Source organism: Entelurus aequoreus, linkage group LG03 (assembly GCF_033978785.1).
Source record: "Entelurus aequoreus isolate RoL-2023_Sb linkage group LG03, RoL_Eaeq_v1.1, whole genome shotgun sequence".
Lineage (NCBI taxonomy): Eukaryota > Metazoa > Chordata > Actinopteri > Syngnathiformes > Syngnathidae > Entelurus > Entelurus aequoreus.
Window position 1 is genome coordinate 52,845,275 of NC_084733.1, and position 14,106 is coordinate 52,859,380.

The 14,106-nt window shown below is 39.2% G+C and overlaps 1 protein-coding gene across 1 annotated transcript in view; it reads left to right on the plus strand.

The window, feature by feature from the left end:
• Positions 1 to 3,965: 3,965 nt before the first annotated feature.
• Positions 3,966 to 14,106, plus strand: part of lg03h14orf180 (linkage group 03 C14orf180 homolog) — a 35,758-nt gene continuing 25,617 nt past the window's right edge. Inside the window, exons 1-2 of the mRNA XM_062042142.1 lie at positions 3,966 to 4,247; positions 4,568 to 4,598. Of these exons, the coding sequence (XP_061898126.1) occupies positions 4,095 to 4,247; positions 4,568 to 4,598 (184 nt within the window). The 5' untranslated portion in view covers positions 3,966 to 4,094. The remainder of the gene's footprint in view (positions 4,248 to 4,567; positions 4,599 to 14,106) is intronic.

Sequence of the window (14,106 nt, forward strand, 5' to 3'; positions counted from 1 at the left end):
TATAGAAGTGTTAGCGCACATCCAGTATGTTTACTACCTCATGACCAGTTAGGATACAACAGGGGTGTCCAAAGTGCGGCCCGGGGGCCAGTTTCGGCCCGCCGCTTGTTTGCTAATGGCCCTTGGCAGGTTGTAGAAATTGAATACGTTTATTATTTAGACTAACACCCTCCCCCCACCACATCCCACCTCCCCAGATTGTAATTAATCAAATGTATACTTGTTCATATGTATACTTGTTCAGCGCCTCTCCCGATAACCTCCCGGCAGAAATTTTCTCCCGACAAACTCCCGGTATTCAGCCGGAGCTGGAGGCCACGCCCCCTCCAGCTCAATGCGGACCTGAGTGGGGACAGCCTGTTCTCACGTCCGCTTTCCCACAATATAAACAGCTTGCTTGCCCAATGATGTCATAACATCTATGGCTTTTAGAGAGTAGAGTGCACAACTGCGCACACAACAAGGAGACGAAGCGGAAGAACGAGGAAGTTACAGACATGGCGACGCCGTCGACGAGCAAGATGAAGAAATACGCTTGCAAGTTCCAAAACGAATGGAAACAAGAATTTCAGTTCATCCAGGACAGTTCGAAGGGGAAGGGGTATGTATGTTGCCTGTACATTTTGTAGAACAGACTTCTCCATTGAACACGGTGGCCGAAATGATATACTCATTCATGAACGGAGAAGTTAAACAGGACAATGCTGCCATCTACTGGGTAGCCTCCGGGACACTGAAATTCAAGTATTTATTTTATTTATATGTATAATAAAATAAATATATATATATATATATATATATACATATATATATATATATATATATATATATATATATATATATATATATATATATATATATATATATATATATAGAATTCACTGAAAGTCAAGTATTTCATACATATATATATACATATATATATACATATATATATATATATATATATATATATACATATATATATATATATATATATATATATATATATATATATATATATATATATATATATATGAAATACTTGGTGAATTCTAGCTGTAAATATACTCTCCTCTTAACCACGCCCCCCGCCCCGCCCCCCACCTCCCGATATCGGAGGTCTCAAGGTTGGCAAGTACTTTCTGAGCTCACTATGTTCACTGCTCGCTGTACATATCCTACGAAGTAAGACCTACACTGTTTCAATGTCTATTTCTCAGATGATATCATTGTTGATGACTGAAGTGCTGATATCAACCAAACCTAACCCCCTGCCCCTACCCCCTCCACATCCCACCCCCCGATTGTAAATAATGTAAATAATTCAATGTCTATACTCTGATGATTAACTTGTGTGATGACTGTATTATGCTGATAGTATATATTTATACCATGAATTGATCAACGTGGACCCCGACTTAAACAAGTTGAAAAAAGTATTGGGGTGTTACCATTTAGTGGTCAATTGTACAGAATATGTACTGTACTGTGCAACCTACTAATAAAAGTCTCAATCAATCAATCAATATTACAGAGACGTTATTAGTAATGCTGTCAAGCAATACACTTTAAAAATCAGATTAATCACACTTTTGAAATTGGATTAATCATGACTAATCACATCTATTACTCGCTTGCGTGATTTAATTTAACTTCAAAATTTAAATTCAGTTAGAAAGGCCTCAATAATTGGTCACAAATGTAATTTCATTGTTAGAGTCCGTTTACGGTAAAGGAGCAAAATAAACCGTGTGATTAATCTGCGTATTTACATGATTATTGTCTTTAATTTTGACAGCCCTCGTTGTTAGATGACACTTATTTTCTTTGTCACCTACAATACAAAGCTAACAGGGATATTTTGTTCAGCTAGCTGAGCATATATTGACATACATTGGTTGGCTTTTAGCATCTTTAGCGAACAAAATGTGTCAAAAATGGCCCCCGCGTCCTTCCGTTTTCCTGAATGCGGCCCTCGTCGGTTAAAGTTTGGACACCCCTGGGATACAATATATCAAAATAATGTTCTAGCTTCGACTGGTCGTTGATTAGGGGCAAAATCTAACAAATCAGATTTGACAATAAAAATCTATAGTCGAAAACAGCGCCAAACCCTTGTGTTAGTTATATTGTTACTTTAACAATTTTATTATTTGGCTTCTTTATCACTCAAAAAGTACAGTTTGATACTAAAAAAAAAGCCAAAGAAAAACCCTGAGACAAGTGAATGCAGCATATCATTTGGACAAGTTTCATTCATAATTTCTACCAAGGGTCCACTCACTGTATATGAGTTGTTTACAGTATGTGGTAGTGTACAGCAGGGCTATTCAACAGGCAACCCAGGGGCCAAAACCAGACTGCGAACGACACTAGACCGGCCGGCAGTTTAGTTAAAAAAAACTTGTGAAAGACAAAACATTTTCAAGCACATTTCTAAAAACACGAGAGCGCTGTCATATTGACTAGATTTTTGGCAGTAGGTCCTTAGAAACTGCTGATATTCAGGAATATAGAAGATAATAATAATAATATTGAAGAAATAGGTTCTGCCCTCTGGTTTTTAGCTATCTGGAAATGTGGCCCCCAAAACAAAGTAGTCTTTAACTAAGGGTTTTAATAGTTAAATCGGATTTCTTAGATTTTGCACTTTGTCGACGATCAGTGGGAGTTCAATGACTGACGATTCGACAAGGCTGTTGATAGTCGGATCAACTCTTTCGAATAGAAATGTCGACTATTTTAAGGCACACCTAAACTGTGTACAAGACACTTTCCTGTGCAGTTTACAATTCAATTCATTATGCATTCACTTGAAGCCACTGGTTGTCTACATGGCATGGCATGAACTATGTCTTTGTTTAATAACAATTACAGTACTGTGGTCATGTATTAAGTACATAACCAGTTGCAAGGCAATCCATAAAATAAAATATTATCGTGATGTCAGTTGTTATTAAGCCTTGTAGCAAGTGTTGCATGCATCGTGCATCCCGTTGCATGCCTCATACGTCGTTAACAGACGTGTTCAGCTTGGCTGCTCTGTAATGAGGAGATGGTTCTCCTTAGGACACAAATGATCCCACCTACTACACTAATGGAGTGGCCCCATGCTGTCTGACTCACCTTCACTGTCTGTTCTGCCCACTTCTCAACTAAATCTCCATAATCACATCGAGTGTAGGCTCTGGATGCTATCAGTCCACATCAGCACAATTCACACTTCCTGTCTGACCTGCCATCAGATGTTAAACGCCTTCTGATTTTCAGTGGACTTGCATTCACCCCTATTAAAATCCTTTTAGTGCCTAGCTGGGTGCCTCGGACACTAATGGAGACTGACTGTGCTGATTTGCTTTCAGTTATCACGTTCATTTGACCCCGTCTACCTTGTTTGTGTCCACATATGAGACAAGAGAAGTGCTTCTTTCACAGTCAGCACTACATCTCCAGGCACAGCTTGTTAGCAGAGTGTAAAGGGTGGTGTGCAAAGACTTTAGAGTGCATACGCCTCATGAATATATATTTGTTGTGCCTGCTTGAATTGTGAGGAACACTTTCTCTTTCTCTCTCTTTGTTTCTGATCTCAGTATGCCAAAGAAAATGCACACTTTGCGTTTTCTTTGCAAAAAAAAGTATTGCCATAAAATGTATGCAGCCTTTCACATATATCAATGTGAATATGGAATAAAGTAAAAAGTATACATATAAATTAGGGGCTTAATGCATGCCATAATTACTGCTTATCTAGGTTTCTCCTTGCAAGGGTGGAGAAAGAGTGGTTAACATGCACATTAGCAGAGAAGTGATTGGTCCAAAGCTCTGCCACTCACCCAGCAAATACTCTCCACTTCCTCTGTCCTCCTTTCCTGGTGCAGCCTGGAAAGAGGGAGGGGAATGGATCTCTTCAGTGTGAGTCGCCGGAGCTCCCTCAGCCCGCTCCTTACCACCTGTCCTTGACAGGCCATTCTTGTCATTAGTTATTCTTTTTTTTGTTGGTTTTGAAGAATCATCACCCACCGCCTCCATGAGAGGGCTGAAGGAAGCACTGATTTGTCTTCGGTTGCCGGCGCTCTGATGGGAGGCAGTGCCGGCTCTGGCTGGGACTGGGGATGCTGAGCGGGGGGAGGGAGGGCCTGTTTGAGCTGGGACAGCAGCTCCAGCAGCAGGGGGAGTACCAGGCCGCCTTACACTGCTTCCTCAGCTGCCTGCTGGGACTGACACATGTGCAGAGCTTCACCTCTCTGCCCATCTGCCTTCACCAGGTGAGCAACCACATTGTTTCTGTGTCCCACATAGTGTTGTGTCTCCTCAATGCAAAACATTGAAAATGTATATTGTTTATACTAGCTCTAGCTAAGCACACCAAACATGGTTATCCTATAAATAGAGATGCAATGTTATTCTGTTTTGTAGCACGTGAAGGAATGTCCCTGCTGTCAAAACATAGTTTACTCCAGACCCTATGAAAGTGTGATTGATGATAACCAGACCAAGGATACTGCTAGGAGATCCAAATAACATGTTTGACAACTCATGACATCATCCAACCCTTAACTTTTCATTGTTTTTCTGTGCTTTTCAGATTGCAGAACTTTTTATCACGGAAAAAAACTGTATCCTTTACAAAAATTAAGGGTCCAATAGAACCCGGTTCCCAACAATTTTTGTTGTTTCAAGTTAGATTAGTGGCTAGATAAGTGATTAATTTGCCTGCTCCAGCTTGTTCTTCCTCTGTGTGTAACATGTTTAGCCTAGTCATCCAGTCTTCCGGTGATAATAATATTTGTAAGAAAAGTAGTTTATTTGACACAGTGGAGGATTATCGACTTAGGGCAGTGGTTCTCAACCTTTTATCAGTGATGTACCCCCTGTGAATATTTTTTTAATTCAAGTACCCCCTAATCAGAGCAAAGCATTTTTGGTTGAAAAAAAGAGATAAAGAAGTAAAATACAGCACTATGTCATCAGTTTCTGATTTATTAAATTGTATAACAGTGCAAAATATTGATCATTTGTTGTAGTCTTTCTTAAACTATTTGGAAAAAAAGATATAAAAATAACTAAAAACTTGTTAAAAAATAAACAAGTGATTCAATTATAAATAAAGATTTCTACACATAGAAGTAATCATGAACTTAAAGTGCCCTCTTTGGGGATTGTAATAGAGATCCATCTGGATTCATGAACTTAATTCTAAACATTTCTTCACAAAAAAAAGAAATCTTTAAAATCAGTATTTATGGAACATGTCCAAAAAAAATCTACCTGTCAACACTGAATATTGCATTGTTGCATTTATTTTCACAGTTCTTTTTGACAGACATTTTAAAATAATCTCACGTACCCCTTGGCATACCTTCAAGTACCCCCAGGGGTACGCGTACCCCCATTTGAGAACCACTGCCTTAGGGGAGCGCTCCACATGCTGTATGAAGATACATTTAGCTGCTTACCTACCCCGTGACAGCTAATTCTTCCGGTCGGCCGACTGAGTATTGAAAATAGGGATCGACATCCCTCAATGCCCAACCCTCGTGTCCAATATAGATATCGACCATTCACGCAGTACAACGTAAACTGAGTTTCCAAGTTCATAACAGCACTTTCATCCGACATAGTGCCACAGTGTTTGTCCAAAGCTCATGCTTTAGTGTAAAGAGGATTTGAAGGCTCTTATCGCTGCACAACAGGGCACTGGAGTAAACTAATTAACGTGTATCTACACTTGACTAGGTTAACGGGCCTCTGTAAAGTACAACATTATAGGCCAAAGGGATAACAGAGAGGTGTTGGGTGTCAGTGTATATTTCCCTCTCCCTGTCATTGAGACACACCTCCTCTAAACTTACAAGCTCAGGTTATCGACAAGAACTAGTCTCTATACCCCTCACTGACCATTGTTTAAATGGCAAGCAATCAGTGTGCAACATTATCCACTTATCTCGTAAGGCAGGTTACAGGTTGAGTTGTATTTTTACATACGGCATTAATATTCATTGTAACATGTTCATTTAGCAGCTTTAACAATATAAATTATTTTATATTTAAACTGATTTTTTTTAGCTTATTTCACTGTGCTTTTGTAGCAGTCATCTGCTCTGGGGTAGGACGTTAAAGGCCCACCTAGTAACAGGAAATGATAGCACAGAGAAAAATCAATGGCCGTCTAGCAAAATTCACTCATCGAAGCAAATGCATCAGTACTGTGTACCCTTCAGAGTGGGTGTGCAATATTGACTGTTTTAGACTTGATGTACTGTATGCTATCAGTGCAATGAACTTTTGGCTGCTTAGTGTTGACTGATACATTTCCTGGAAAGCGTATAAGGAAAGCGTATCAGATTAACAAAATGCACACGAGATGTGCTAAATGGAGTTGTCAATGTTATTAAGGGATTCTCTTGGTGATAGCACAGTGAAGTCAGTGAATTGTGTGAAGTTGTTATTGTGATCCAGTGAGGATAAAAATAGTTAAGAGAGGAAGTTCTCTGACCTATGATGTTGGCTACACCCCAAATCCGGTATTCCCAGTGGTCTGCCACATACTAAGGGTTTGGTCCACTAAGATCCTAAATAACAAGAGCTAAATAGAATGAGCAAAGGAAAACATTGCATACACTCAGTGCCGGCCCAAGCCTCCATGGGGCCCTAAGCAAAATTTGATTTTGGGGCCCTCTATTTCTGCCAATAATATTGATTGTTGATCATTCACACACATACTATAAACTCATTGCGGCTCTGGCAGTGTTGTTTACATTATCCTATTGTCAGCCTGGCATGTCTTTACAAATGACATGTCATTTATAAAGATATGGGGGTGGCCCAGTTAAGAACATAAATAATACCAATGAATGAACGAATGATGTCCAGAGTGCCACATATGGTTCCTAATCTTAAAATGTAGAAAACATTCAGCTACAAGAGTGGCCTGGGGTTGAACAGTCCAAGTGATAAAGCTTTGTATTTACAGTAAAAGTGTCATCTTGTCTCATCAGTATTGTACATATTAGTCTTTAATTACTAGTTTATATTTTTAGTTAATTGTTCATATTTAATGTTTACTTTGTACAAAGAGAGCGCCACTGAAGTTAAATTCCATGTGTGTTAAACATAACTGGACAATAAAGCTGATTCTGATTCACTTTATTATTTTTGGTAACAAAAACCTGAAACAGCAATGTGCAAAAATAATTCGTAGTGCAAGAAAAACAATAAAGTGCAACAATAAAATCACTTAAATATATATAAAAAGGAACAAATTCAATTGTACAAAAAACAACATCATTACATTAAATATCAAGCAAATACTTAAATAATATTAATGAACAGAGTTACCAGAAACAAGGTAACATAACAGTTTATAAACAAATATAAAGTTACTACATATTAAAACTATGTAAATGTACATAACGATGTGCAAACATTTTTGGGGGAAAAAATGTAAATAAACTACCTTAAATTAAGGTCCTTAATTCACAAATTTGACCATTACATCACAGTTTTGTTCCTCTGTTCTTCACCACCCACACCACTCCACCCACTCCTTAAAACCTGTGCTTCCTGGCTTTTCTGGAGGCAAAGTCATTTATGACATCACTGTAAGAAATCTGATGGCCGACTTTGTTATCAATACTAATCACTGACAGTCCACTCAGTCTTTCTTGAGCCAACTTTTAGTGTAGGGTCAGTAGTTTTTTCCCTGACTTCTAACAAAGCCTCTCTTACCTTGTCTGCTGAGGAAGTGACTAAAAAAGAAGGACCTATAAGGTCATTAAATTGCACTGTTGGACATAATTATTAATCTCAGAATGTTCTGCAGTACAATGAGCAATTATAAAGGGTGTTTTGCAGTTAACTTACTAGATAAATCAGCTGTGGTTTCAGACATGGAGGGGACAGTGGGCACAGAGGATGGAGGTGTGTGAGAGAGCACTGTAGAGGATGGAGATGGACCTAAGATGAAATACATACATACATACATATAGGCACAAATATTAATGAGATACTTTGACTATATTAATTTCCCTTCAGGTGTAATGTTTATACTGAGAAATTAAATGTATACTGTATGGTGACAGTCTTTTCCTCACCTGATTCATCACTCACAGTTGAGCCTGAGGATGTGGACTGGCTCTGGGCTGATTCTGTGCCTCCAAAGTATTTTAACAATGCTCCTGGGGAAGTTTCACATAACTTATGAGTTGATGTAAAAAATAATAATGTTTATTTTACTCACATAAATTACCGTGCTCTGCTGCAAACAATTTGTGCAAACAATATATCTCACTAGTAACCTGATGCTAAAAACATATTGCTAGCACCGCGCTAGCTAGCTAACGTCACCTAGCTAAAGCTAATTACAGCTACAAATCTCTTTGATAAACTTTTTATTACCAAGTCATGCAAACATACCTTTATCATGGCATTTTTTCTCCTCTTCCACTTTCTTCTTCTTCCTTTTTTCTGCACCTGAAGGATATGTCCTTTTTTGTGACATTGTTTTGCCTCTAGCTGCGCTTTTGATGCCCAGTGCGCACTGGCATTGCACGGCAGGCGGCAAACGTAGGGATGTGCGTATCGATCCTGTGGTATCGATATACCGATACTCACACGCTACTCATTTGGCATCACTTTTTCTGAAAAAAGTATCGATATAAACCAAAAAACGGCGTGTGGGGGGTGCAAGCATCACTTTCAGATGTTTTTGATGACTTACTTAACTTACTATGTGCTGGGACACCCCTGTACCTGGCAGAGTATAGAGCTGGCCCAGTCACGTGACAGGAGACAGCGAATGAGCGTCGTCACACACACAGCCAGCCGACAGCGATGCAGCCAGGCATATCCAGTGTTGTCCAATTGTTGACTTAAAACAGGCATTGTTTTTTTTTTTTTAGTAATGTTTACTGAATATTTTTGTTTAAATGATTATCATAAATTCAAATAATTTCCACACAGGGGAATTTACTGTTAGTTGAAAATTGCTTGAGTATTTAAAACAAGATAAGAAAGAGATACAATTTGGAGATTCTTCATCTTTGCATTACAGTTTTATTTTTTTCCAAGCAAATCTTGAATATATGATTGAATGTGATTTTGGTTTTAATCTGTTACATGATTTCTTACATTTCGAAAACATTAGCCTATTTCATATTTCATTAATTGCTAATTATATCACAAACTTTAAAAAATAACTGCAGCTTCTTGCAATCTGGATTTGACTGTTAATTGGAAAGCCCTAATATTTAATTATTATTATATATAATATATAGTTATTATTATATTTAATATTTAATTTATTTTTCATATTTATGTTATTTATTTTAATTTTACTTTTATTATATATTGACCATAGTAAATATGGTATAAATGGTCTGTATTTGTCTTGTGATTTGTCTTAAATAATAACAATAGTAATAATATTTTTGACTGACAAAAAATTGCCAATAAGAAATTATTGGTATTGGTATCGGTATCGATGAAAATGCAAGAAAAAGTATCGGTATCGTATCGAATCCTAAAAGTGTGGTATCGCCCATCCCTAGGCAAACGTCACAGGTGCAGCAGAGGCAGCTTTACATTTAAAGAGAAGCAGGAAGAATCACTAGGCCTAGATCAGCAGCAGCACTCTGTTGACCTAAAATTGTGTTTTTGTACAATAATATATCTTTGATCATTTAGAAATCATCAGTCAGACTCATACATGCAAAAAATTAAAAATAAGAATTTTTTGCTAATTGCTTTTGGGGGCCCCCTGGTGGCTGCGGGGCCCTAAGCAAGCGCTTAGTACGCTTATGCCTTGGGCCGGCTCTGCATACACTATTAGTAAGCGTGTTGTGGGTGATACTGTTATGATCCGCTGCCTGGATCATATTCTGTTTGGGTTTTCGGGTCATGTGTGTTTTCTGTTAGTCTTGGACTCCTTTTTTTGTTCCGGTTTATGCACCTGAATTTGTTACCATGGTTACTTATTATTTTCACCTGCTGCTTGTGTTCGCAACGCGCACCTGTTTGTCATCACTGACATTATTTAAAGGCCTACTGAAATGATTTTTTTTTATTTAAACGGGGATAGCAGATCTATTCTATGTGTCATACTTGATCATTTCGCGATATTGCCATATTTTTGCTGAAAGGATTTAGTATAGAACATCGACGATAAAGATCGCAACTTTTGGTATCTGATAAAAAAAGGCTTGCCCCTACCGGAAGTAGCGTGACGTAGTCAGTTGAACATATACGCAAAGTTCCCTATTGTTTACAATGATGGCCGCATGAAGTGAGAGAGATTCGGACCGAGAAAGCGACGATTTCCCCATTAATTTGAGCGAGGATGAAATATTTTTAAATGAGGAAAGTGCAAGTGAAGGACTAGTGGGGAGTGGAAGATGCTGTGAGAGCTGGGGATGACCTGATATTCAGCTGGAAATGACTACAACAGTAAATAAACACAAGACATATATATACTCTATTAGCCACAACACAACCAGGCTTATATTTAATATGCCACAAATTAATCCCGCATAAAAACACCTAGGTGTTTGTTATGCTAGCTCCTAGCTACTAGCTCGAGCTAGTTATAGCTCGAGCGGGTAATATGGACGGGATCCTGTATATATAACCCGCCAATACAATTCAAACACCTGCACAACACACACACTCGCTCAGCCCAAACAACCGTTCACCTAACTCAAGGTTCATAAAGCTTATATATTTAATCAAAGTTACGTACATGACACGCACGTACTGGCAAACAATCAAATGTTTGGAAGCGTGCGGGTGGGACCTGATATTCAGCTGGGAATGACTACAACAGTAAATAAACACAAGACATATATATACTCTATTAGCCACAACACAACCAGGCTTATATTTAATATGCCACAAATTAATCCCGCATAAAAACACCTAGGTGTTTGTTATGCTAGCTCCTAGCTCCTAGCTACTAGCTACTAGCTCGAGCTAGTTATAGCTCGAGCGGGTAATATGGACGGGATCCCGTATACATAACCCGCCAATACAATTCAAACACCTGCATAACACACACACTCACTCAGCCCAAACAACCGTTCACCTAACCCAAGGTTCATAAAGCTTATATATTTAATCAAAGTTACGTACTGGCAAGCAATCAAATGTTTGGAAGCGCGCGGGTGGGACCTGATATTCAGCTGGGAATGACTACAACAATAAATAAACACAAGACATATATATACTCTATTAGCCACAACACAACCAGGCTTATATTTAATATGCCACAAATTAATCCTAATGCTAGCTCCTAGCTCCTAGCTACTAGCTCGAGCTAGTTATAGCAAGCGATCAAATGTTTGGAAGCGCAGCTGTGTACTCACGTTATCGCAACTGTGTATCCAAATCAAAGTCCTCCTGGTAAGAGTCTCTGTTGTCCGAGTTCTTCCATCTTGACTGCATCTTTCGGGAATGTAAACAAAGAAGCGCCGGCTGTGTACGTGTTGTTGCTGACTTCCCTCGCAAAATAGACACTTCGCACCGACAACTTTCTTCTTTGCTTGCTCAGCTTCTTTCTCCATAATGCAATGAACAAATTGCAACACATTCACCAACACAGATGTCCAGAATACTGTGGAATAATGAGATGAAAACAGAGCTATTTCGTATTGACTTCAATGGTGTCCGAATACTTCCGTTTCAATGATTGACGTCACGCGCATACGTCAACCCTCGGAGGCGTTTCGAACCGGAAGTTTAGCGGGAAATTTAAAATTGCACTTTATAAGTTAACCCGGCCGTATTGGCATGTGTTGCAATGTTAAGATTTCATCATTGATATATAAACTATCAGACTGCGTGGTCGGTAGTAGTGGCTTTCAGTAGGCCTTTAAGCCCGCCTTCGCCAGTCAGTCGGTCTGGCTTCTTTGTATTTGCATCACGCGACTGTCACGTAAGTTTGTTCTTGTCTCCTAGCCCCTGCTAGTTGTCACAGTCTGTGCTAAGTGTTAGCTTTAGCTTCCGGTGCGCTCGGCACCTCATCCAGTCGGTTTGTTTTCTGTTTGTACCTGTTTTGTGTTGTTTTATTATTAAATCAAGTTGTTACCTGCAAGTCCTGTCCGGATTCGTCCTTTGCTTCTTGGGAGAACAATACCCGCATCATCATGCGCCCTGATCTTAACAGATACAGCCCTTGTAGTGTAATGGTACACATTTCTGCTCTTCACGGCAAGGTGCGTAGGTTTGATTCCCAGCCTGGTTTACGTCAAGAAGGACGTAATCATTAAGCCAAAACCATTCATGCGATTGACTCGCTGTGGTGACCCCTGACAGGGAAAAGCCGAAAGTGGAAGTGGGTGATCTACTAAGACTGCTCGCGCAATTGAACAAGTGCAAAAGTGTGGCACTTTCCTAAATTGGGGGTTTTGCATCGGCTGTAACCATTGACACAGTTTTTTCTCTCCACATCCACACCATCATGCTTTAGCTCTTGGTGTTATTGCCAAGTTGTTAATCCTGTTTTCTGGGCTATAAAGAAGCTTTTACAATGCAAGCTAGACTAAAGGTGCCCAAATTGGGGCCCTGCGAGACAATTTTGGCCTGCCGAGTTGTTTATTTTGGCCCGCCACCGGGTGTTTCCTAAATGTAATATATATCATACTGACCTCATTTAAGCTCACACAATTATTAATGGCATTTTTGCAAGGCTAACTCGTGCCATCTATCGAGTGTGATGATCTCATCTACCTTATATATGGGGTATTGGTGCTCAATTTCTCATGTGTTTAAAATCACTGTGTTTGATTTATTCTTTTTGGAGTCTACTGGCTCAAAATCTGCCCCTAAATTATTGGGCTTTTAGGTCTGCTGTTTTTATTTCTGGCAGTTCAAAATATGTCAGCATGCACAGAAAGTTATTCTCTGTCTTTGTTGTCAGATCATTGCACAGATTGCCTCCTTCTCACCACAAAGCCAGCAGCCATTCATTCATAGCTGTGCCAGTAGATTAGCTTTGCGTGCACTACTAATAATTGCACATGTTTAAGTACATGCAAACATTTATTACACTATAAGACACATCTACCAAGTGTTAAATAGCATGCACAAACTAAAACATTGTGCGTTCGATTAGTGGGCGTGCTGCAGGTGATCTACTAAGACTGCGTGCACAAGTGCTCACAATTGCAACTGTGGTGCACACTGCCCTATTTAAATTAGGTTGTTGTGCATACTTTGGTATAGTGTCAGCAGACACTCATTTCTCCTTCATATATAGTTTTGCTATGTTGTGGAACATGCAGCAAACAACTATGATCTGTACCACCTTTTCTGGACTATTGGAAACTCCAACAGAATCTACGTTTTTTAGCACACTAAACACAAAAAAAATGTATGTTGAAATAAATTGTTTCTAAAAGGATTTCTTTAGACTTTTTGTTGTTGCTGCTTGCTCTAAATGTGTCCTCAAGTCCTGCATCATCTTTGAGATGGAATTGCTGGATAGACAATGTGTCTGATATTTTTTATTTCTGACTGACACACTATGTGACTATGGTCGACATGCGCACAAGTGATTATCTCCATCATCTGTCATAACAGTGATTGTGTCAAAGTTTGTTGGTGACGAACCCCAAGATGCAGAGACGGCAGGCATTGAACGGGAAAACATGATTTAATTAAACTCTATAGCAAAAAACAAACAAAAGGGTACAAACAAAAGGCGCGCACAAGGCGGAGAACAAACTAGGCTATGAACTAAAATAGCACAAAGGCTAACTGTCGACAAGAAACAAAAACACTTACTGTGACACGAAGGAACTATGACTTGAGCGGAGTGGACAAAAGTAGACATAGCTACAATGACAAATAGTGACGGGTAGAAGCTACAGGTAGAAGTGACAATAATCCAGCAGTGACTGGAGGGCAGGACATGTTTAAATAGCAGCTGGCTGATTGGCACCAGGTGTGGCCATGTGCCAATCAGCCACAGCTGAGGGGACAAAGCACTCAGGGAGATAATCAGGAAATGAAGACAAAATAAAAGCACTGACAGGAAACTAAGACAAACGCAACCAAACTGTCAGGGGCAACCCTGACAGATTGCCTTCTTCTGACCACGGCACAGCCATTTGTGCGAAACAATGTCAGTTT